We start from the raw sequence: 25,225 nt of genomic DNA, 5'->3' as shown, positions 1-25,225 counted from the left end.
GTTGCGCATATTCGTTTGCGACCGCATTTTTTCCACTTCCGTCGTAATACAGATATCCCTCATGATAAATAGTACTTGAGTTGCACGATTTCGAGTTACACTGGAAAAAAATACGACATTCCCTCAAGGTATACGGAAGTACGGTTTTCGAATTTCCATGGATAATATATATAATATAATTAAGCTATATGCACATACCTTTTCATTAAAATGGTATACTAAATCTGAGCTTCCAGTTTCACGGTTTCGAGTTCTACGGAATCAATTAATCGTGCAACTCGAATGTATTCCTAATACTATTGCCTATTTATGGGCTCCTAATCCTTTTGCAGAAATGAAAAGATACTCCCCACCAAACCATTACGGAGGCTGGATAGTGACCACGCTGAACTCTTGGAACAACGTTTTTTACGTCTCTAGAAGTTTTAGCATTGATTTTTTCATTTTGCTTATTAAAAACTTAAAGCAGTGAATATTTTCTTATCTGTAAAAAGAATATTTTCATGTCCGTTGACCGCGTGCCACCGAAGAAGCTGCTGGCATCTGTCGAGTCAAATTTTCTTCAAGCGCATTGTCAAAAGATGACCAGTTGAGCGACGGAAGGCTTTCATGTGGGGATCATCTCTAATTAGTCTTGACATGGATCTGATCGATACATTCATTTCTCTGCACATGATTTTCTGCTTTCTAAGGGGATTTCTGCGAATTCTTTGTCGGACGGCGTTAATGGCTGCACTGGTTCGAACCACGCGGGAACGACCACTTCTTTTTCTGTCTGTCACTTCAGACGTTTGGGAAAAACGAAAACTCGCGCGGTAAACAAACATTTTCGAAATATTAAGTTTTTTCAGCAATCCGTAAATCTCACTTGCTCTTTTACCACACTTATGAAATGCGATCCGTGTTCCAAAGACCGTTGTTCTCTTTGCCTTTAGTTATTTGAATTTCGAGGAGCCAATACCTTCTATTTAAGTCTTTGAAGTTGAAGCATTCAATTCCTTCTTATTACGCTAAGTGTTTACTAATAAGTGTAAAGCCGTTACATAGCAGATGGGTTATTCTTTCACATTCTTTCTCTCTTTTGTTTGACATTATAAGTGGAGCAACTGACTCATCTTTCCTTCTTGAGCGCATTTACTTTCATATTCCCCAAAAAATGCCTTCGAAGTAATGACCTTTTCTTTCTACAGCGAGTTAAAACTTTTTATGTAGCTCATGCTTCCATATAGAGAGCTTTAAAAGAATCTAACTCACTTTCTTCCATTACACATATAATCGTAATAAAATAACTTAACTACGGCTACTTTAATTATAAAAATGTCAGCTTACTTCAAATAATTCCGCTTTTACAATTTCTATTTTTATTTTTCTTTAAATTTTTTTCTTAAACAGAAAAATACCCATACAAATTATTCAGAGTCTGCATAGTCGACTCACAACGTTTACTTAACTCAAAATGTTTGTGACTAATGTTGCTAAGCACCAAATGTTTACCATCAATGTTGCTAGACTCAAAATACTCATAAGCAACGTAGCGCAACACAACATGTTTGCTCAACTATGTTGCTCGGCACATAAGACTTATCAGCATTGTTGCTAGACACCAAATGCTTAGTCGTGAGTATCAAGTCGAAATTAATGCGCAATACACTTTTTAATATTTATTTAAATATTTAATTATTATTTCATTTACAAAATAGATTATGTAAGTTATCGTTAAAGCTCTCAGAATTTAATTGGATTTATTGGCAAAAATAAAATACAATTTGACACGCAGTCGAACAATAACAGCTTAGGGTATAACGCCTCATGCCTGCTTGGCGGCCGCAGCCAGTTTCTTTTCCTTCAAAAGTGCATAGCACTCCGGCACATGTGTGTAGAAGTCACATAACTTTGTTTCCACATTGAATGCCAAGTACTTGCCACAATTGTACAAACGTGGATGGCCATTAACGCATACGAAATATTTCTTGCATGTTTTGGGATGACGGAAATAGCGTAGCTCACCCTCGGGACTAACGTCCACTTCCTTCTCCACACCATCGACAATCTCTGGTGGTGGGCAAGTGAAATCGAGAAAACCCTCAGCATCGCATTCAGCAACTAGATCAGGCCAGTCGCATTGATATGATTCAACATTAAAAGCCAATCCTTCGGGACATTTGGTGAGTGTAGCCTCGCCGTGAGCACAATTCTTGTAGACGCCGCAATTCTTTGGATCGCTTGATGGGTAGAAACCAAATTGACGTGGGCATTCGGCGGTACCGTTGGCTGGTTGTAGGCGCGCGCGTTCCTTGCAGGATGTGAAGGGCAAGTACGTGCAATCGCCAGTTGTTTTGGTGCGCTGATTAAAGAGCAGGCCATCGGGACAAAGTTTCTCTTCAGGCACACCTTCCCTACATTCGAGATAGGCATCACACTGCTCATCATCGGCGAAGCGGCCATTCGGTTCAGGGCATGAACTTCGAGCGGAGTGGGCTATTTAATGGAATATAAGAAGGGAAAGATGAAGAGTTATTAATTTTGTTAAAAATAAATTGTGAGTAAGTTTTTTTTAATAACAGGTGAATATATACACTTTTTATGTTTTATACATATTTTTAAACTGATCCAAATGGAGCGTACTTTACGCCGCCATTGTGATATAAAAAGTAAATGGTGTTAAATGCACAAAATCTGAGAATATGCAAACGATTTCAAAGACCCTAAATGGATTCAAGTACTTCCATATCTGGTCTATTCACATTCATGGAAATGGTTTACCTTTTCAAGCTGGGTTTCAAATAGCTAATCTAATGGAAGATTATTTCAATTCATATTGGTCAGAGTATCTGAAGATAATATTTATTACAATGACCCATTCTTCTTTCCATTCATTCTTTTTAACTTTCTGAAATGGATCTAAAATTTACATCCTGAATTTGCTTCACAAAAGTCACTTTAATTTACGCTATATGTAGGAAAGAATGTAGCTACTTTTTATCACTTCATCTTACTTTGCCACTTCTTCCAAGAAGTTTAGAAACTTTAGTTTGTGCCGGGAAGCTTGGTCAAAAAAAAAAATCGTTTTATTAGAAAAAACGTTACCTGTTTGTGGGGCACCGACTTAGAGTTATTTGTATGTTACTTTGACGGCCATAATTGACCACAATCGCATCTGCACCGAATAAGTCTGTCTACTGGGACCTCACATACTTGGGGGACGATGTCTCAATACGTATGTATGCATTATGACTGGATTTACTGATATTTAAAAATGTATAGATCATCCTATTACTATTAAGAATGCAGCAACCAAGAATTCTTTAACCTTCATGACGGAGTCTCTCTTGGCTGCTTTGAGTTGTGGCTGATTAGAGTCGTGATCTTGAGCTATGGTGAAAAACGAAATTGAGTGGGTAACTTCGGATCCACGTCACCGTCTCTTGCAACGAAGCAAATTAAGGAGTACACACAATCGTAAAGGGTTTTCTAATAACAGGTGTTATTCCCGTAAAATATCAATGGTTTCGTTGCTTATGTGGCACGTAGCGCCATCTTGTTTAAAATAAACGTTGTCCAGATCAATACCATCCAATTCTGGCCATAAAAAATCGTTAATCATCTCTCGATAGCGCAATCCATCCTAAAATAACACCTGTTATTGGAAAACCCTTTATATCACCAACACAATCTCAGTTTTTCCGAAAACAAACCGCTGCCATGACCCGGTGACGTCAGCTAACCAGCTGATTCTTTAAAATTCACTAAGATCCTGACTAGGCCTCTGAAATATAATATTTTCAACATGAATTGACATCACTCACTACCGTTCCTCATACTTAATGAGAACTTCGACTGCCCTTTGTTCGTCCATAAAGTTGATTATAGAGTTTTAATGTGGAAGTGCGTAGATTCGAATATCCGAGCATTAAACAAAATGATAGAAAATGCTTTTTCTAATAGCGATCGCCTCTCGGCAGGCAATGGAATACTTCCAAGTGGATTTCTGCCATGAAAAAGCTCCTTATAAAAAATATCTGCCGTTCAGATTCGGCTTAAAATTCTAGATCCCTCCATTTGCCGAACAACATCAAGACGTACGCCACAAAAAGGAGGAGAAATTCGGCCAAACACCCAAAAAAACTAATTGTGATATCATTCGAAATTATTGAAACTAAAACTGGGGAATTCTGCTGATCTACAAGCAAGTGTCTGTCTGGCGCTTGATAGAAGAAAAGTGTTTTCAAATACTATATCTGGCACAAAAAAGTCATTGTTAAGTAACTTGTGTTTAATATTCTTATCATCTACAAATATGCAACAAGCTTAGCTGATTAGTCATTATTTTATTCATCATCACTTCTCGCTGCACTTCTCAAACGACTTATGAAATGCTGCATACTAAAACCTGGCCTTTCATCACGCCTTTCGCTCACTTTGCCAGAGTACAACGAGAGCCAATACTCTACAATAAATTTAAGACACTGATATCAAAATCTCTGATTTGATACTACGCGTCCACGATCACTATATGAAAATTAGGCTTTGCCCGCAGGATATAGAGCAACGACGCATTTCCGTGAATAACCGACTACTTGATTTAATTTCGACGATATTTGGCTCTACTTTACGGGAACAACCCGGATTTATATTCAGTTAAGGTCTGTCACTTCATGAAAAACCACACAAACAATTATGGGAAATGTTACATACTGCTAATACAACAACAAATACTTGATTGTTAGATTCTACATGTAAAAAAACCTTTTCTTGCCGGTTTTCGAACCTAGACCCCATTGTGGCGATAAAATATGTAAAGAAGAGGAGTGCATGCATAGTAAGCGAGGTCGTGGAAATACATTAATGCTAACTTCAGATAGCTTGAGGAAACAACTTTACCTGAAATCGATAGAAAAAATTCCACAGTTTTAGTTCATTTAAAGGTGCGAAATTCTAGCAATACTAAGAAAAATTAATAAAACACACACATAACTGTTTGTTTGTCCGATTTAATTGATGACAAAAACATACAAAATGGCCAAATTGAATCTTTTCATTTTTCACTATGGACTAGAGTATCAAAAAAAGAAAAAACAAAAACATTTTAAAGTAGATAAGTAAATTAGTTTTTTTATTTCTTAGAATCTCCTTTTCGCTGCTGCCGCTGTCTGCGCTGATAGGCGCGCATTCTTAATCTCCTGTCCACGCTGTTGTACGTCAGGACTGCAAGTTGGCACATTCTCAATGTCGTCACAGACTTGGGTTTCCGGATTGAAGGCGCTCGCTTCATCACATGCAATACGACGTGGACGCCCCTCTATACAGATGAAATAGACCTGGCAGTTGTCGTTCGATGGATAGAAATCATACTCCTTTTCGGGTTCGCCAATGAATGCACCTCTGGGCGATGGCTTCGGTGGTGGACACTTAAATCCAAGGAAAGCTTCGGCATCACAGTCAGGCACTTGATCGGGCCAATCGCATTTGTAAGTATCCTTGTTCCATGCCAAGCCTTCGGGGCAGTCGAATACGAAACCACGTCCGGAGGCGCAGTTCTTGAATTTGCCACAATTGCGGGAATCACCCATACTATAGTAACCGAATTGGTGTGGACATTCGTCGGTTGGTTGGGCGGCCTGGAGACGTGCTTGTCCCTGTGAGCATTCGACATCGATTGGATAGCCGCAAGGATAGCCAGAGGATTTTGGATTGTAGAGTAGGCCATCGGGGCATAGTTTCTCCTCAGCAACGCCATCCTTGCACTCGATATAAGCATCGCAGGAGCCAGAGATGGGTTGGGTGCCGTTGGGTTGCTGACATTGGCCGTTAGCTGGAAGGTGAAAGAGAAAGAAAAGCATAAAACGGAATTCATTAATATATTTTGATTTAAATTGCTTACCTAGACAGAGTGAAGAATGAAGGGGATGAGAAGTTCGAGTTGATTTTTTTTTATTGCTATTATTTTTTTAAACACACGAATACAAATAAGATGAGTGATGAACTAAAGTACATAGAAATATTAAATAACATTCCGCACTAACACAAATACGTACTTAACGCAATTCGAATAAGTAGTGAAATAATAAATTAGCAATTAGTTGATAAGAGATGTGTGCATTCAAATAATGGAAGCCAAGTTTTCATTATTTTTTTGTATATAAGTTTTTTATGTTTTTTTATAATATATTATTATTATTTATTATTATTATTATTTATTGTTCGACTTTCTTAAAATAAACATTACATTTCATTTTTTTTTTATAAAAGTATAGTACATTCCCCAACGAAAACCAAATAACTAAAATGTATTTTAACTGCTGAGTTCATTATTGAATAACTTCGCTTGAATAAAGCGGCGATTAACCCAGTACGTAAGTATGCATGCGAAGCTAATAAAACGCCGGTAAAGCGTTGGCCCATTTGTCAGCTTTTTGTTGACAAGAAAAGCGTGTAAAAGGCAAATATACATATGTATGTATGCACATTAGGGTGTCTCGCTAAAAAAAAATAATTGTGTGGTTTTTCGATCGGAATTATAAGTATATAATTAGTGTAATAAAAAAAATTAAATAAGATTTTTAGTTTATATAAATAATAATTTGTTGGAGCAAAATTAAGTGTTTTTTAATTTTTTTTTATTTAAATTTTTTTTTTTTTTGTTTTTAGATTTTTTTTAACTTTATCTTAGTATTTTTTTTAATTCTTATTTGTAAAGGCAGCCAGAGAGTGGTGCCCACAAGGAAGTCGTGATTTCGCCTATGCCGTTGAGGCATTTTTGATGTTAGAAATGTTGATCAAATCACAGAAGTAATCGAATTTGATCGCCATGTTGCCAGTCATAGCATCGCTCAGGAGCTAAAGATCAACCATAAAACAGTTTTATTTCGGCAAAAATTTTACCCCAAAATAATGGATTTTATTTTCCACAAACGAATATAAACATATATAAGTATAAGTAAAGGGTGATTTTTTAAGAGCTATAGGAAAGTTGTTCAAAAAAACACGCGTAAAATTCAGAAAAATGCATGAAATTTTTATTTAAATCGATTGTTCAGTCCATATAATTTAATGTTTGAAGATTATTTCATGCAAATGTTGACCACGACTGCGCTTCAAATGGTCCATCCGCTTAGTCCATCCGCTTTGGCATACTCTCTCCAATGTTTCGGCCGGTATCTCACATATAAATGCTTTAATGTTGTCTTCCCATGCGTTAATTGAAGCAGGCTTGTCTGAATAGACATGAGCTTTAACAAATAATCTAAAGGCGTTATATCGCACGATCTGGGTGGCCAATTGACAGGTCCCGAACGTGAAATAAAATGTTCACCGAACTCGCCTCTCAACAAGTCCATTGTTACGCGTGCTGTGTGGCATGTGGCACCGTCTTTCTGAAACCACATGTCATGCAAGTCAAGCTCTTGCATTTTGGGCAAAAAAAAGTTGGATATCATTTCACGGTTGGATATCACACGATTCGCAGCATCTTTGAAGAAGTCCGGTCCAATGATACCTCCAGCCCATAAACCGCACCAAACTGTGACCTTTTCTGGATACATTGGTAGCTCTTGCAATTCCTCCGGGTGATCTTCACTCCAAAATCGACAATTCTGCTTATTTACATACCCATTGATCCAAAAATGAGCTTCGTCGCTGAACACAATTTTTCGATAAAAAAGTGGATCTTCGGCCAACTTTCCAAGAGCCCATTCACCAAAAATTCTGCGTTGCGGTAGATCTTTCGGCTTCAATTCTTACACCAGCTGTATTTTGAAAGGCTTCACACCCAAATCCTTTCGCAAAATTTACCAATTGTTGAGTAACAGAGGCCCAATTGTTGCAAACGGCGTCGAATCGATAATTGATGGTCATCATTAACACTGTCCGATACAGCTGCGATATTTTCTTCAGTTCGCACTCTACGTAAGCGTGTTGGTGATTGGCGGTTTGATGTCCAATAATGTAAATTTGGTTCTAAATTTAGTCACAATAGCTCGAATAGCCGCTTAAGTGGGTCGATTAAACTGACCATAAAATGGAAGAAGCGCGCGATAAACTGTCTTAACAGAACACGCATTTTTATAATAAAATCAATGATTTGCAAGCGTTGTTCGTTTGTAAGACGATTCATGGTTAAATGTTTGACAGTAAACCAAAACCCGAAACGTGCGTCAGCTGTTTAAACCAACTGTTTAAAAAAATAATAGCTAAAAAATCACCCGTTAGAACTAGAACTAGAATAAATAAAATATTAAAAAAAACTTAGTTAACAGAAGAGTTTAGCGGCCGCCGTAAACGAATTGTTTGGTGAGTGACTACCATTCGGAAGTACACAGCCTCAAAACCGCGGATATGAAACACCAATTGATATAAAAGCTTTTCTCGAATAGCGGTCGCTCCTCGGCAGACAATGTGAAACCTCGAAGTGTATTTCTATCAGCTATTCGGAGGCAGGTCCCTTCATTTCAGGAACAACATCAAGACACACACAAAATTAACCCCTAGAAAAGTTAAGGTCTAGCTTAAATGCTTAAACATTTTATCCACAGTATGAAAATAATAAATAATGAGATTTTTGATGCTTTTTCGGCTTTTTTTTTTGGCAGATAGCTTTAAAGAAAACTTAAATAATTCAACCAATGTTGATGATTTTATTTGCAATCTCTCTTTACGACAATTACCAAGTGCTAGGAATACTTGGAAGAAATTTAACCTACGGTAACTGAAGTGGTTAGCCTCCAGTGAGATTACCCAACACAAACCATTTTGTTTTAGTAACTGTTAGTTTTTTTCATCAATTTCTCAATTCAAAATTAACCTATTCACGTCACAAGCTCATCGCTGGTACATTTGTCAACATTTCTATGCCGATTTCTTTGACATAAAATCTTCAATTGTCTGCGGCGATTTTGGGGATAAATATTTTTAAAAACTAATGTATGGCGCAGAAGACGCTTGGAGTGTTTGAGAGAAAGATTCTGCGTAAGATTTTTGGACCTTTGCACGTTGGCAACGGCGAATATCGCAGGCGATGGAACGATGAGCTGTATGACCTTTACGACGACATAGACATAGTGCAGCGAATAAAAATCCAGCGGCTACGTTGGCTGGGTCATGTCGTCCGAATGGATATAAACGCTCCGACTCTGAAAGTATTTGATGCGGTACCAGCTGGTGGTAGCAGAGGATGAGGAAGGCCTCCTTTCCGTTGGAAAGATCAGGTGGAGAAGGACTTGGCTTCACTTGGTGTGTCCAACTGGCGCCAGTTAGTACGAGAAAGACACGCGCTTTGTTAAACTCGGCCAAAATCGTGTAAACGGTTATCGCGACAATTAAGAAGAAGAAGAGCTTTATTTATAAAAATCTCGATTTTTGAAGGTACCCTCAATCGTTCCAACGCACGGAAATCTTAAGATTTTTCCGAAATTTTATTTGGTGGAAATCTTAAAAGGTAATAAATTTTATAATACCGATAGAAAAACAGCATCAATTTATTAAGTTTTTTTTTTTGGATTGCCAGTGAGGCACCCTAATATACATAAGTATGTACATGCATACATATAAATTACGTGGTGGAAATAACATAATTATTGTACTTTGATATTATGTTCGCACATGCCCCCTCATACATATAAACAAATGCGGGTATGTGTAAATTTCTTTTTGTATCCATTATTTGTTTGGCGCTGCTTCACCTTGGGTGTCATCAGTGCACTGATTTAAAAAAATTTACACCTTTACTAAATGCATTAGATGTGCTTTGACCACAATTAATGTGCGTAATGAGTTATTTTATAATTTACAAATATAAAACACTTTAATGATAATGCGCGCATACTTAGGGCTGCTGCTAAAATCAATTAATATAAACGCTTTGCATTACTTTTTTGGACGTTGCTTGGATTGCTAACACCAGTGTGAATGAGTTTGTATAAGAAATCTGACAATGTCATCATGAAGTTTGACGTTTCTAATGGCCGCCGTACTCAGAATGCTTTGTCTTGCGAGTGTATTTGTATTGCATATAGGCACATGAAACATTCATTCTTCAACTCAACCAGATCCGAGTTCTATTATGCTTAATTTTTTAATGCCATTCATTCTAAGCCCAATTTTGAGGTGTAAACCTTTCTTTTTAAAGTCAATCTAGAGAAATGATTATTTATCATACCTTAGACATCTTTGATATGTACGAGGGCCGTTTGAAAAGTCCGTGCAAAGTCATAGAGATAGCACTACTGGCACGCATCGAAGTTATTTTGAGTTAGTAGCATCTCTTAGAAGAACATACATCAACAACGCATGGAGCGGAGCCCAAGTTTTATTAATCACTTCAACGCAGAGTAAGTAGCAACGTATGGCGCTTATATGTATCAGCGGCGCTCTGATGCTCTGAATACTCTTTTCTGCAGGTAACACTTCTGCTCGGCAACTAAGCAATGGCGCGATTTAGGTGTTGAACACTAGACCATAACACTCGGTTTGGGTTCAACTAATCCTTTGGACTATTGTTTGGATGAACCATATTTTAATAGATTGTTTAGTACTAGAATTCCAGCTAGACGTGAGTAGGTTGACAATATACTTGGCCGAAAAAGCTGCCTACGGTTCTTTACTGATGGCTCAAAGCTTGACGATAATGTTGACATTGGCGTGTATTGTAAGAAGTAAAAACTAATAATATTTCTAATCACTGTAGCGTAATTCAGATTGAAACTCTAGCCATTAATGAGGTGGCCATGTGGTTATGTAAAACTGTGACTACGTTTAGAGAAATCTATATTTATTCTGAAAGCCAAGTGGCGATTAAATCTTGGTGGGGTGGTCACTAATTCCTTCATAGCTCGCAAATGACAGACATCTCTTAACGAGATGCGTTGATTTCGCCAAAGGCATGATTTTCAAGGCTGAGTCCGACCCAACAGTCACCAATCGCATCATTACTGGAGTTATAAAACCAAATTTTTATTGAAGTTGAAAAAGAAAGAATGCTAAATATATTTTTTATAAAGCTGCAGTAATCTTGACAAGGAAGGCCAAGGTTCAACTCAGACCGTCACGCCAACAGTGATGAATAATGAATATTTAAAACTTTTTCTTATTCCTCGCATAAAAAGGGATAGTTCGGGCGTTTTTTTTATTTTAGTAATTTAAGTTTCAGTTATAGTTTTGCACAGTAAGAACCTTTGGGGTTTAAGGGGGGAGCTTGGTTTATAAGGTCTAAAAATTGCATCTCTTTGCGTTTTTTTTTTTTTTAAGGAAAAAATTAATTTAGCACTGCAAAGTGTCTTCTATCTTTTATTGAACATTTAAAAAGTATAAAAAATTTTTGTACTGGTTAAAATAAGTTGAAAAAAATGTTTAACATAGAAATTAGTAGAGAGCTGCAACGCTGGAGTTTCCAACTGGCGTACAAGATACAGCTCGTAATTATTATCTAAAGCAAAAAAAAATTCAAATGGATTTCTAATTATCATGATTTTTTTTCTAGATGAACTAAGAAAACTGAGAGGAGTTCCAAAATTTCAACTTTTTGGAGGTTTTAAGAAAAAAATTCCTTTCTATAAAAAAAAAATCACTTCAACTTGGTATAAAAATCTTGAAACATTTTTTTTATCTATTTTGTTCAAATAGAAGAGAATTTAATGTACGCCAATTCAAAGAAATCATAAAAATGAAAAGTCGAGAAAAGAAGATAAAGTTTGTACTATAGCTGTCCGGTCACAGAGTAACTACCTAACGCTCGCCTACCTGGGGCTTTGTATCTACGGAAATATTGAGAATTAGGCTCTGTAACTTTGTGTGAATATTCCGAAATCTATTAGGAATCTCTTAAAATGAAAAAAAAAATTTTTTGACCTTATAAACCAGGCTCCCCCCTTAATGACTTTGGTAATAAAAAAAATATATTAATAAAAACAAAAAAAAAACCAAGTAAATCGAGAGTATTTTCTTGCAATAATTTTCTGTAATTTTCGACGTAAATTAAACCAGTTACTGCGTATTGATCAATTTGCTGGTGTATTCTTCGAAATATTTCAACATGTCGCCACCCTGCCATTAGAGCAACCTAGAATGGTATGGTACACCATTAAATATCCAAAAAAATAATGAGGACATTTTTCGAACCCAAATCACATGCCATGGAATTACCTCAATCAGAGTACCAAAAGCGCTTGGTGAAAATTCGTACACGCAGAACGTATACATTTTTATTGAAAATACTCTACAAAATAAAAAAATTCATTTTCTTATATAGGGTTTTCCAAACAGAGGTGTTATTTTGACATTCAAAGAAAAATACTATTTTTTAATATAAATGATCGGATGTTTATTTCATTATAAAGAGGAAGGTATGCCATTAATAGGGGAAAATAACATCTGACAAATGACCACCACCTTTTCATGAAATTTTCCATAACCGAATTGGAAACTGGCTACCCTATGTCCTCGATAGCTTCACGAATTACATTTTTAAGGTCTTGAATCGGCTCTGGGCTATTGGCGTACACCTTCTCTTTTAGGTGGCCTCAAAGAAAACAATTAACAAGGGATTAAATCAAAAGATCTCGGTGGCCAATTGTGATCACCTCGTCGAGAGATAACACGGTCTGGAGACTTTTCCCGTAAAAGATCAATGATTTCGTTGCTTGTGTGGCACGTAGCGCCGTAAACGTTGTCCAGATCAATATCATCCAATACCGGCCATAAAAAATCGTTAATCATCTCTCGATAACGCAATCCACTCACCAATAACACCTGTTATTGGAAACCCTTTATTTTCTTAATACTTATTAGCAACAAACCCTCGCATTGTTTAATATTATATAATAAGTTGCATTCCTTGAAGAAGCGGCAATGTTCAGTAGAGAAAAGAAGAATACCAAAAAAAAAAAAAAAAATACAAAAAGCCATTAATAACAACAATAAGTAAACATCAAAAATCGAATGTTCAGTTACATTCTGCGAGCCATTGAAAGCAAAAGTGTTGAAATGCAAACAAGTTTTGCCAGTGTAGCCAACACGATAACTGTCCCCTAACAAACCCGTAAGCTTTTATGGCACACACGATACATGTGCACATACATATATACTTGACTGTATGCATTTTATTTATTTATGTATGTGAATTCAATCACAAACTGCTGCCTAGCAATAAAATTTATTTAAAAGAAAAAAAGAAAAAAATAATACGCTGCAGATGAGCAGCGATTGAAGGTGAAAAAGGCGACACCGCGAAGATGCTCAAAGCTTTGATGCTTAGTTGGGCGATATTATGTAACAAATTCTGCTAAAAGACAGTGCACAGTGGTCTAAGAAGGGACATTTCTTCGATTCCATAACTTTTGATACATGAAACTAATAAAAATGGCATTAATTGTTAAGGGGTGCTGATTTTTCAAAAAAGTTTTTTTTTTTTTTGCATTGTCTTAAAGTAGATATATTCAAATATATGTAAAAAAAATGTTAACTTAAAATCTTGAAAATTGACGAAGTATTCAATACAATAAGTGCAGGTAGTGAGTTACAAAGGCCAATGAAAACTTTAAACACGTTTTTTTCAAAACTACTTTTCTGAACACGGCACTCTCGATTTATCGAAGACTTATGAACCGATTTTAATTTTTTTTTTAATTTTGGTACATGTATTGGCTACAGTCGTACATAGCCGTTTTTAAAAATTCCAAAAATTAATATTTTTTCAAGCCTTTCGAAAACAAAAAAGGGTAAAAACACAAGCTCCTTTTTCACACCTGCACCATTTTCTCAAAAAAAAAAATTAAATAAAAAAAAACTGCCACGTACGAGGATAGGCATTAAAGTATAGATTAAGAATTGTTTTTGGTTTTTTGCTTTCAGATGCTTTTTCACCGCTGTATCGTGGCCACCAGGGTGCATCAGTTTTTTATGATGTCATTGCATTAAATTTAATAACAATTGTAATTTTTTAAATTTTTTAATAAAAAATTGTGTCAGTATAGTTGAATATATGTTAAATAAACTATAATATCCAGCCGAAAGCCTCCGATGCTAGCGCTGCACTACTTTCAGTTTGTATAATAATTTTATTGTTATGAAAACCTTTATAAAATAAAAAAAAAAAAAAAATTATAATATGTCCGATCCTCAAATAATCTATACCAACAGGTGGCGCTAAAGTAATCCTCCTATCAGAAAATGCTATAAATTTTGCGATTGGCCCCTAATGTCAGTTTTGTTTTGACATTTGTGTAGTAAACACATGCGAAATACACGTTAATAAACAATGTTACGCTACACTGCTCCAGAACGCGGAATATTGCTGACTATTTATTTGACCAATAATCGGTCGATGACTTTGGCACAACGTGAATTTCGTCGCAGATTTCCTCGCCGTCCAACGCCTACTGGGGAAACATTGCGACGTTTAGCCGCTCGCCTAGAAGAGACTGGCACAACACGAGATGCTGCCAGGCGTGGCAGACCCCGGAGTAGCCGTTCTGCAGAGAATATTCCTGCTGTAGCTGAGGATGCCATGGAAGCGCCGTCGACATCGACCAGACGACGTGCCACGCAAATGGGTATCAGTCGACGGTCTTTACAGCGAATTTTGGTACAAGATTTCAAGATGTTTAGGTACAAAGTCCAGACGGTCCATCAGCTGTTAGCTGCTGACCGCCAATCGCGTCTAACATACGCTCAAGCCATCCTTAATCACTATCAAGAGGAAGATGATTTTTCATCAAAAATAATCATGAGTGATGAGGCCCATTTCTAATCTCCCGTTTTGGCGATTTGCACTGGCCAGCAAGATCGCCTGATTTGACCGCTCCATACTTCTTTTTGTGGGGTTTTTTGAAGTCGCGGGTTTATGTCAACAAGCCTCAGACTCTTGCAGCTCTTAAAGACAATATCCGTCAAGAATGTGAGGACCTATCGCCGGAAGTTTTGGCCAAAGTGATGGAAAATGCCATAAAAAGGGCTCAAATGGCAATCAACTGTGGCAGCGGCCATTTATATGACATCATATTCTCGACTTGATGTAAAAAAAATTAAACGACCAAATAAAAATAATCCACAAGAAAAATCAAAGTTTTTCTTTTTTTTTAAATTACAGCCAAAATACATCGCGAGGTTACTTTTGCGCCACATTGTATAAAGGTGAATGTCTGTACGTAGTCCGCGCATCACTACGAAACGACAACACCATGACGTAAAAATTTTTATAATTCATATTATTTTCACCCAATGAAGGTTATAGGCATGTTTTTATGATGGAACTCCCTTCCCACAGCCCCAGGGCCGCGCCACCACTTTCATTCGTCACTAATAATCGAATATTTGCTTAAATATAATCTAAGAAATCTTAGTTTTTCCTATTTCCCACTATTTATAGCACACTCTAGACTTCATAGTCCGCATAAGCTGCTCAGCTATGACCCAAATGCAAAGTTCAAAAACGGTTTGAGATAGAAAATTAATAAAAATAATTTTGCTTGATATTTTTCAGATTGGTTGTTTTGATTTTATTCAACGAGGCATAGCAACGGATGCCGGGTATTGTAATATTATGGTTACTCGTATTAATAAAAAATTATTTTCTCTGAAATTATTGTTTGTCATTATTTTATATACATATCCGAGATAGAAAAAGTTTTTCTAATAGTAATCGGTCTTCGGCATTCAATGGCAAACCTCCGAGTATATTTCTGTCATGGAAAAGCTCCTCATAAAAAATCATTTGCTATTCGGAGTCGGCTTAAACCTGTAGGTCCCTCAATTTGTTTAACAACCCAAAAAGGGTATAAGCGCCAATTATATATATCTGATGTGTATTGTGAAGTGTCTCTAGGAAGCATTTCTGTTCGTTTCGCTTCGCTTTCTGTTCGTTTCTCCTTCACAAATTTTTACCTCACATATCCCGATTACTTGAAGCATGTTTTGCAATCACTAAAATCAGTACCGGTGTACTTCAGCTTCAAGCAGGTGCCAACACATTTTCCCTTTGCCGTTGGTACTCATGTTTTTCTTTAAATATTAAGAAATGCTTTCGAATCACTTTTTCCAAAATCCATAGGGTTCTGCATACGTTCTATAATGTTTGAAATAATGTATTACAATTTGTTAAAGAGATGAAAGATCCAGACATAATTTTTTGACAGCCATTTTTCATGTGACTACCAAGTCAGTAGACATACCAAGACATTATTTTAATTTTCTCAAAATCTTATTTTGTTTCATGACCAGGTAAATTATTTAAGTCAATTGATTTATTACACCGTTTGACCACAGTGCAGTGCAACAGCAGCAGCAGCCCAGCAACCGTAGACGGCGACCTTGGATACCACACACAAAAGACAACCACAAATATGCAGGCGCAACTAAATGCGACAAATACAAATAGCTCGTTGCTGTTGTTGGTTTAATTGACAAGCTATATTAAGGGGTAACACCACTCTACACGCGTAAAATAAACACGATTTTTAAAGAATTTTTTTGTATAGAAAGAAAGGGAAAACAATCACTCTGACTTGGGAAGTTATTACTTATATACTAAAATACAAAACTACAAAGTTTGATCGAAAAATTTTACAAAATGGCGGTATTGGAGACATTTTTGTAATGTGGTTTCTCTTGAAGGAGCTCCGCGGCACGCAGCACAGAGGGTGCAAATTTTAATCTGGAACAAGGAAATTTATTTTTTCTTAATCTAGATAAGAATAGCTAGAGAAACACGTAGGAGATTTAAAAAATATTTATTTTTGTGGAATTAGCAAGCATTTGAAGAAAAAAACTCTATTTTGGAAAAACGGCACTTAAATAATTATAACAATCGTTTAAATTAATCTATCGAAAATCCCCTACGCTCTTCTCTTAAGAAGGTTATTATACAGACGTAGTGAAAAACCTGATTAAAAATATTTAAAATTGTTTGAGTTATGCTGCGTGCCAATTTCAGAAAACGTGTTTTGAGAAAAACGCGTTTAAAGTTTGGAAATTTGGAGAAATCGTTAGGTAGCAGTCACTAACGCTTGGTTAAAAGCTTAAAATATTTATGATATAGACTTCGGTAACGTATAAAACTGTTTGTTCTGTATTTTAAAAGGTTTAAAGAATTTTTTAAGCTTATAAAAAAAAAAATTTTTTTTGAAATTTCTACAGTGGTGTTACCCCTTAAGTTAACTGCTGCTGTGGATTAAAATTGGTTGATAACATATTTTTGTATCATCATTAATTGTGAGGCCAAATTAGTGCAAACAAAAGAGTCAAGCAGCGAACTTGTTTACTAAAAAATTTTAATGATCGTAGCAAAAAGTGTATGCATCTATTTGTTATTGGGAATTACGGATTCGATTGCAATTAACTATTCGGAAACTGATAATTTTGCAATTCAGAAGCGAGATGCGCCTTCGAGTGCATAAATGTTAGAATATATGTGTGTGTTCATCTAATTATAAATAATTGATTTTTTTTATTGTAAGCTAACAGTATTGTTAGTCGCCTCACATTTCACATACGAATAAGTAGCCGGTTGGGACACGCCTAACTGGCTCGAGAAGTGTGATGTTTTCCGAAGCAATTACATATATTAGGTTTTTGTATGGAGAAGGCTAACTTAAAAAGTGGCATAGCTCAAAAAGTAAAGATTTTCGAAGGAGGTGATATTATTTAATGTGCACGGAAAATATTTTGGGAAATATACAATAAAAAAATACACAAATATTTAACCAAAAAAAAATATTCTTTTTAAGTATTGAATTCGATTTGAGCTCTCACAACGGGTGCATTCCGTGCAAATAGAGTTCTTATATAGCCAATATGGAATAGATGGGGTATCAAGATGGATTCCAGAAAGGAGTGGCAATCCACAACACCTTCAGTAATATCAAAGACGAAAGATAGAGGCAAAATGGATATCCGAGAGCGAAGTACCTCCTGTCATCAAACAAACAGTCGGCGCACTGGCGCATCGGCACTGACGTCACTATTGACATTGAGGTTGTAAATTCTGTTGTATACAATTGCTATACTTGTCGAACAGGCCGATCCAACAGTTATCTTTAAGTGAAGAAAGTAAGAGAAAACATGCGCCATCAATCTTCTGTAATTAATACCATAAACGGTATCCATGCCATACCACCAGGATGGCTAATTTGAGAGAAACAAATGCAGACAAACCTACAGTAAATATGCAGATTTGTACTAACTGCTTTCAAAAAACAACTTCCCTGAAAATATATTCAAATTATTGAAGAAATTACCGGAAAAGCAGCAAGAACAAGTCATAAAATCTACTTGAGTTAGGTTAGGCTATCAGGTTGCTTCTTTAACACAAGACACTCGGTGGCCCTAAGGCCCATTGTGATAGCTGAATTTGATTCCCGCCCCCGAACTAAGTTGCTTAGATCTTTGTAAGAAGGTAACTAGCCCCTTCAGTCAGATATTTTGCAAATTTCCCAGCTTCTCAAAAATATAATCGCCAAGATATTTGGCACGACTGCTTTAAAGTGCAGGACATTCACAGAGGAGGTGTTGTACCGACTCAATTTCTTTTTCAGACACTTGAGTTACAAAATAGTAAGAATCGGGAAAATGTTAAACTCAACAGGTGGTACTTAATTAATTGTTGTCATTAACCCCAGGAAGACCAGCCCCATTCAATTTACAGCTAAAAATTAGACAATTTCTGAGTGACCGCTTACGCATCATCAAACCTCAAGAAAAAGTAAACCAATTTCATCAGAAGTGTGTCTCAGCAATGAAATGCATTCAAAGATGTTCACCAAAAATAAAAGTTTTTTCAATGTAAATTATTTTTAATTTCGATCAGTACGAAATATTCGACATTTTCGGTTTTTTTCGCAAAAAAAATTAGATATTTTGAGTTTCTAAGTAAACTGATTTCACATATATGAATAGCCAGTAACGAGTCCCTATTGGGCGTTTCGTGTGGCATTATTGTTAAACCTAGCTCATCGTCAAGCCCATCGCGCATTTGCATTCATATTAATACTACGAAAATAGGTAAATTAGTTTAAACTCAAAAAATAAAAAAAGTTTTGCATTACACTCTAAAGGTTAGCCGGCTATAACAACAAACTAACGTCCACATTGTCTTTGAAATTCCGCTAGAACGCTTCACAGAGTGATTACTACCGCGAAATATTTGTTTGTTTGCGTTGCGATGCAAAGTAGTAATAAATTACAGCAAGCCGGAGAATAACAAATTATCAGCACTTTACGTTTTGTTTATGCGAACTTGAAATGTCCACAAAGCAAAAAGCAATAAGCATAAATAAATAAAAAAAACAACAAAAACAAAAAGGAAATTAATAAAGATTCATTCAAATGTCGCAACGCAAGCAGCACTTAACAGAAATATTCATTTGAAGGAATGTTTAAATTGTGTTGATTATTTCTATTATTGCTGGGCTATTTCTTCCCAGCCACCCTTATATATAATATGTTCCTACAGGTACTTGTATTGTATATTTCTAGGTGCGGTTGCCTTAGTATACCGCTTGTACCTGTTATTCCAGATGTTTCGCTTATTTGCAATTGATATTCATTTCAGGTGCAGCTATTTCTGAGCACTTTCAACGACAAAATTCGAATATTTATTTTATTACGACATAGCTCCTTTGGTGAAATTCGGCAATTACGGTCGTTAAAATTTTATTTGGTTTTGGTTTTTTTTTTGTCTTTTTAGGGGAAAAAATGTAGAGATTCTACAATTAGGCGACTAAACTGCTTTATTACGGTACTTTTTGAAAGAGCATTAGAATAATTGAAGAATTAATGAAACTGAACACAGAATTTTTGAAGGTGCTATCATTGGGCGTGAGAATAAGTTTCCGGCCTTTCTTAGCTAAAGTTACGAATTATTTAAACAATTAAATAATACAAGAGACTAGATGAATTATGTGCCATTGGAAGCTACAACTTTACTCCATCTTTCAGGCAGCATGCGGATTCCTCTCATGAAAAATTCGAGTTCGTTTGCCTTGATTCATTCATTGAGCCAGTTTGCGATGCTCTCGTAAGAAGTGAACCGCTCTCCAATAAAGGCTGACTGCATTGATCGGAACAGATGGTAATCCGAAGGTGCAATGTCTGAGGAATACAGTAGGTGGGGCCAGATTTTCCAATTCAGTCCCCCTAATATTTCTAGACCGATTTAGCAACGAGTGGCCTGCCGTTATCAGGCAGCAAAATCAGTTTGTCATGTTTACTGTCCAATTCCGACCGCTTTTCTTTGCGAGCTCAGAACTCGATTCAAATGGACGGTAACGATCGCTAGTGATGGTTTCAGATGGTTTAAGGAGTTCATAAAAGATGAAACCCTTCTGATCCCACCGGATGCACAACATAACCTTTGAAGCATGCATACTTTTTTTGCTGTCAATAGACTTTGTGCACCAGGCAGACTCCAACTTTTTCGACGCTTAAGTTTATCATAATATTGTAACTTCTGCTCAAATATGAACGAAATGGTATCAATAAAACGGTCCCCATAGGTTGTCTACAACATTTTTAAGGCGTCTGAAGCCGAAATTTTGTTGGAATAACAAAATTTCAAACAAATTCTTTGAATTTCCATCGTTAAATTCGAAGAACACACTCGAGCTTGACTTGTTTACAGTAGCACAGAAAACAAACTATGTGACATATTACGCTGAAATTTGCCATGTAAGCTTATAACAGTCCTACCAAAAAACAAAAAAATTATTTTTGCCATATGTCATCCGCGGACCGTTTTATTGATACCGTCTCGTTCATATTTGAGTAGAAGGTAGATCTATTTTTCATCGCCAGTGACGATGCGATGCAGAAAACGTTTTCTTTTCTGCGGTTCAAGAAGCATCTCACAAGTCACCAAACGTCTCTCGATATCCCTCTCCTTCTATTGATGTGGCATCTGCTTACTGAGTTACTTGCTTTCTGAACCATTCCCATCGTATGCAAACGTTTACCGACGGTTGATCTGTCAACAATGAACTCTTTAGACATATCAATATCATCAAGGGTTCGACAAGCGTCTTCATCCAATAACTGTTGTAGTTGAGTATCTTCGAATTTTTTCGGTGCCCCTTCTCGATTTTTATCACTCATGTCAAAATTGCCATTTAGAAGCGTTGAAAGCACACTTTACAAGTTGTATTTGCTGGAGCGTGATTACAGTAAATATTGATCAATATACAACACGCTTCAGCTGCACTTTTCTTTAAAAGGTAATGAAGAAGCATGACTTCCCGCAGAAGCTGTTTTTTTTCTGGACGAACGTTGACATTTTTGACGCCAGATAAAAAAGGATCTTTACGCTTCAAATGAATGCCAGATCGAGACCTCACATTTACATCTTCAAATCAACACTATATTGCTAGAGCGAACACAAAAAAAGAGTATCAGCAGCGACATCTCTTTTATGGGGGCAAACTTATTCCCATAACCTGTGTAATAAGTTAAATTGCCTTATACGAATTAGATCCCGAGTTCTATTCCATTTTACTTTAAGGAATTAAAGAAAAAATGAATTTTTAAAAACTATTTTTTTTATATATTTAATTTCTTTATTTAACTATCATTACTTTTAACTGGTCCGTAAAAAATTGTATTATGTTTTGGGCTTGGCGAAAATGACGAACGAAAAACGAAATGAAATGAACATCCATTTATAGAAAGTACACTAAAGAAGTGAGCCATGAATTTTGACTCGCTTACCTAGCAAACACATATCTTTGCCAAAAAGAAAGCTCTAGGAATAAGAATTCAAATTATATATTGCCTCTTAAACCGTAAATCTACCCTCTCAATGGACACCGAGCTTATCCTTTACAAATCTGTAATAATTTTATTTTATTGCTTATTAATTTTTATTTATGTTTTATTCATTCGAAAATTGACTTTAATCATAAATAATGAAAATATTATTATTACTTTTTATGCAAGTTTATTTTTTATTTGTTTTTTTTATTATTTTATAATTTGAGCTTATCCGAAAATAATAAAAACATGAATGATAATTATATTATATTTAATTTTTTTTTATTTAATTGAATACAAAAAATGTATTACAATGCTTTGTTGAATTCTTGTAGAATTTATTTCTTTTTATTTAGTTATTTATTTTAATACATTTTAAGGTTCATTATATTAAAAAATTGTCAGTCATGATATCAGTCAATATTTATTTAGTTTTCTTTTATTTAAAATTTTTATTTATTTAGATTAGATCAATATGAAAAATTGATTGCAGCACTTTCAGAAAACTTGGTTTTTTATGGAATTGGTTTTCAGTTATTTATTATTCTTTTTATATAAAAATAGTAAAAATATTAATAACACTTAATTTTTAATACTTATTTGTATTTATTTTATCAAAACAAATATGTTTTATTTAAAATAAATAGTTACAAAACTTTCAGAAAACTTGGTCTATGGAATTAGTTTTTATTTATTTATTTAATTTAAAACTTGACCTTACCCAATAATAATAACAATAATTTAATTGGTTTCTAAGATTTATTTTTTGTATGTGCTTATTATAAAAAAGTTTTATTTAGATTTGGTTAATATGTGTTTTTTATAATTTGATCAATAAATAAATTCGATTACAGCACTTTCAGAAAATTTAAATTTTTTGTTGAATTTATTTTTACTTATTTATTTTTATTCAATTTTAAAATCAATCTAATTAAAAAATTTTTAAAATATCATTGATTATGATTTTATTATGATTTTTAATTATTATTGTATTTTTTTTACTTTATGTTTTTCATATAAAATTTGACCTTATCCAAAAACAATGCAGATATGAAGAATTATAATTTCTTAATTCTAATTAATTTAAATCATTCATTCATTTCATATTTTTGTATTAAAACCTCATTGTTATTAAATATTTACGGCCAAAATTATTTCATTTAAAATTCCATTTTTTTAGTTTCCTTCTTATTTTTAGATACACGGGTATTACTTCCAAGAAAAGGTTCAAAAACCTAAAAGCGCATAAAAATAGAGAAAAGTTTGTGTCTTAAATCTTTTGATTTGGTATGCACGTAATGGCCCTTTGCCTCCTCGTGGAGCCATAAGGAATTATACATGCACATAACAACCGCAAATACAAAAAAACATACGCCATTTTTTATTTAACACCACCATTTTAAACTAATTAAACTAAATAAAGTAAAAATATTAGAATTTCAATACTAACCCAGAGCGCCAAACATGGCCACACACAATGTTGCACTTAATAAAATCTTAAACATTTTCACTACTTTAAATTTAAATATGCAATAAACACACTTCGTATATGGAATATCCTTAAAGTCCTTTCAAAAAGTTTTTATCGTTTCTTTTTCACAATAGCGTGCTTAGCAAAAAATGCTCCACAGCGCGTAAGCTTTCGTTTAAGACTGAATGTTGAGGTGGCGAGCGGCAGCGAATAGAAGCTGAAAGGTAATAGCTTCTAGCTAAAGTCGCTTCAAATATGCATGTATGTATGTATATATGTGTATGTAGATATCAATGCTGGTGCTACTCTAAAGCGACGGCAGAATCCAATTCGCACAGAGTTAATAACTGCAATTCAGACCCGTTAAAGTGGCAAAAAGATGTGCCCGACGGGTACGAAAGATATGTACCTACACATTTCCATACATATGCATATATATTTCTATATATGTGTGTGTATACATGTTTAACCAAAATATGTACTTTTGTGGGTGAGTTATGGATGCTGCAGCGCAGAGCAACGGGCACTGAAGCAGCGCAGTGCTTGAAAGCTCACAACGTCATCAGCAGCGATGAAAGCGAAACTGCCAGAAAAAAATCAAGTTTCGCGTACATCTTTTTTATTATGCGCGCGTCAATACTTTGCATAATATTTGACAAGCTGTGAATTTATTCTTTTTTTTTTAATATATTTGCTTTGCTAAAACTCCAAAGCTTGGTGTGATTTTGATGTAGCAAGAATTGGTGAAATAAACATTGCAGTGGAGAAGCTAATTTGTGTGCGTCGATAGTACATCAAAAAGGTCAACATTTGCTGATGAACAATATTGAAAGTGTGAAGTTTGATTGATTTTGAATACTAATATCTCATTTATTAACTTGTTGCTCAACTTAATATATTTAAGTATGAATGCTTTTTTTATTAATTTATTATGTATGCTGCTGCATCAGCATTAAGCTGTCAAGGTCAACTTATTAAAAGCCAATAATCTTCATCGCCGAAGATTGGCTTGCCCAACGTCACCAAACCACTTAATCTTCGGGCAAAAGATATGCTGTAAGTCTCAGTGTCACACATTCATTGGCGCGAGCGCGCAACTTTATTATGCGTAAGCATTTTTCGCGGAAAACAGAGTTGGTAACATACGCAAGTTTCTTAAGTTATGCTCAAGTGAAGCGATAAAAAATTTAAAACCTCGAAATAAGTTAGTAAAAAGCAAATCTGCAGATCTGTGGAACCGGTAAGACGTGCTCGCCCATGGACTGTTACTGGCAGGCACATCAAAATGAGCAACATTTCATTTCGTGTGTCTGCGTACAATATTTGAATAACAAATTAGGTAGATTTGTGACTTCTTAATTTATTTATTAAGAATTCCTGGTACTTCCACTTTTGTGAGTAAATGAGGTTTTTTTTTTGGTTTTGGTTTTCTTTTGTGTTCGTATGATAATGCAAAATATTTTTGAAAAAATTTTAATTTTTGAATTACAAGTAATTCATACATTTAATAAAATTTTAATGCCCATAAATTAGTGGGTATTGCGATAGGTGACTCATATCTTATCAGGTTTTAAAAATAAATATAACCATGACAAAATTATAATAAAATTGCAGAAATGCGCGAAATGCTATATTTACGCGGATACAAATTTTTGGAAATAAAAGCATAAATAAAAAATTAATCTTAGAAAATAAAAGCATGCGGAGTGATTGCATTTGAAATGGTCCAAGTATTTTGGACTTTGCTGTAAATTTTTCTAGAAATTAGTTAATTTGTAGGCTTAAATAGTTTTTGACGTGATAACGTCTTATAATTTGATGTAGCCGACTGCACCAAAAAGGGCGTCGTTATCTTGCTCATGCGTCGTTATCTTGCTTGAACTGCATGTTACGTTATGTTATATTATGTTATGTTATGTTATGTTATGTTATGTTATGTTATGTTACGTTCTATTATGTTATGTTACGTTCTATTATGTTATGTTATGTTATGTTATGTTATGTTGTGTTATATTTTGGTTTGTGTGC

General features: G+C 35.1%; 1 protein-coding gene across 2 annotated transcripts; it reads right to left on the bottom strand.

Moving 5' to 3' along the window:
- Positions 1-1,660: 1,660 nt before the first annotated feature.
- On the bottom strand, positions 1,661-23,392 carry LOC129248495 (protein obstructor-E). Of its 2 annotated transcripts, none has more exons than XM_054888056.1 (2): positions 23,177-23,392; positions 1,661-2,478 (listed from the first exon to the last, which is right to left on the bottom strand). In XM_054888056.1, the coding sequence occupies exons 1-2, from the start codon at positions 23,229-23,231 to the stop codon at positions 1,808-1,810; spliced, it is 726 nt and encodes a 241-aa protein (XP_054744031.1). In that variant the 5' UTR covers positions 23,232-23,392; the 3' UTR covers positions 1,661-1,807. The 2 variants fall into 2 exon arrangements, with proteins under 2 accessions (XP_054744031.1, XP_054744030.1); XM_054888055.1 differs by lacking the exon at positions 1,661-2,478 and adding an exon at positions 4,972-5,812.
- Positions 23,393-25,225: the final 1,833 nt, after the last annotated feature.

Source organism: Anastrepha obliqua, chromosome 5 (assembly GCF_027943255.1).
Source record: "Anastrepha obliqua isolate idAnaObli1 chromosome 5, idAnaObli1_1.0, whole genome shotgun sequence".
Classification (NCBI taxonomy): domain Eukaryota; kingdom Metazoa; phylum Arthropoda; class Insecta; order Diptera; family Tephritidae; genus Anastrepha; species Anastrepha obliqua.
This window is presented reverse-complemented; position numbering and strand designations above follow the sequence as displayed.

What these genes read in the sequence shown, in the direction of transcription:
- LOC129248495 (XM_054888055.1), bottom strand. Translation starts at nt 23,231, where the DNA reads ATGTTTAAGATTTTATTAAGTGCAACATTGTGTGTGGCCATGTTTGGC. An exon ending in GGCCATGTTTGGCGCTCTGG is followed by an intron (nt 5,813 to 23,176) that starts GTTAGTATTGAA and finishes TTCACCTTCCAG; the next exon opens with CTAACGGCCAATGTCAGCAA.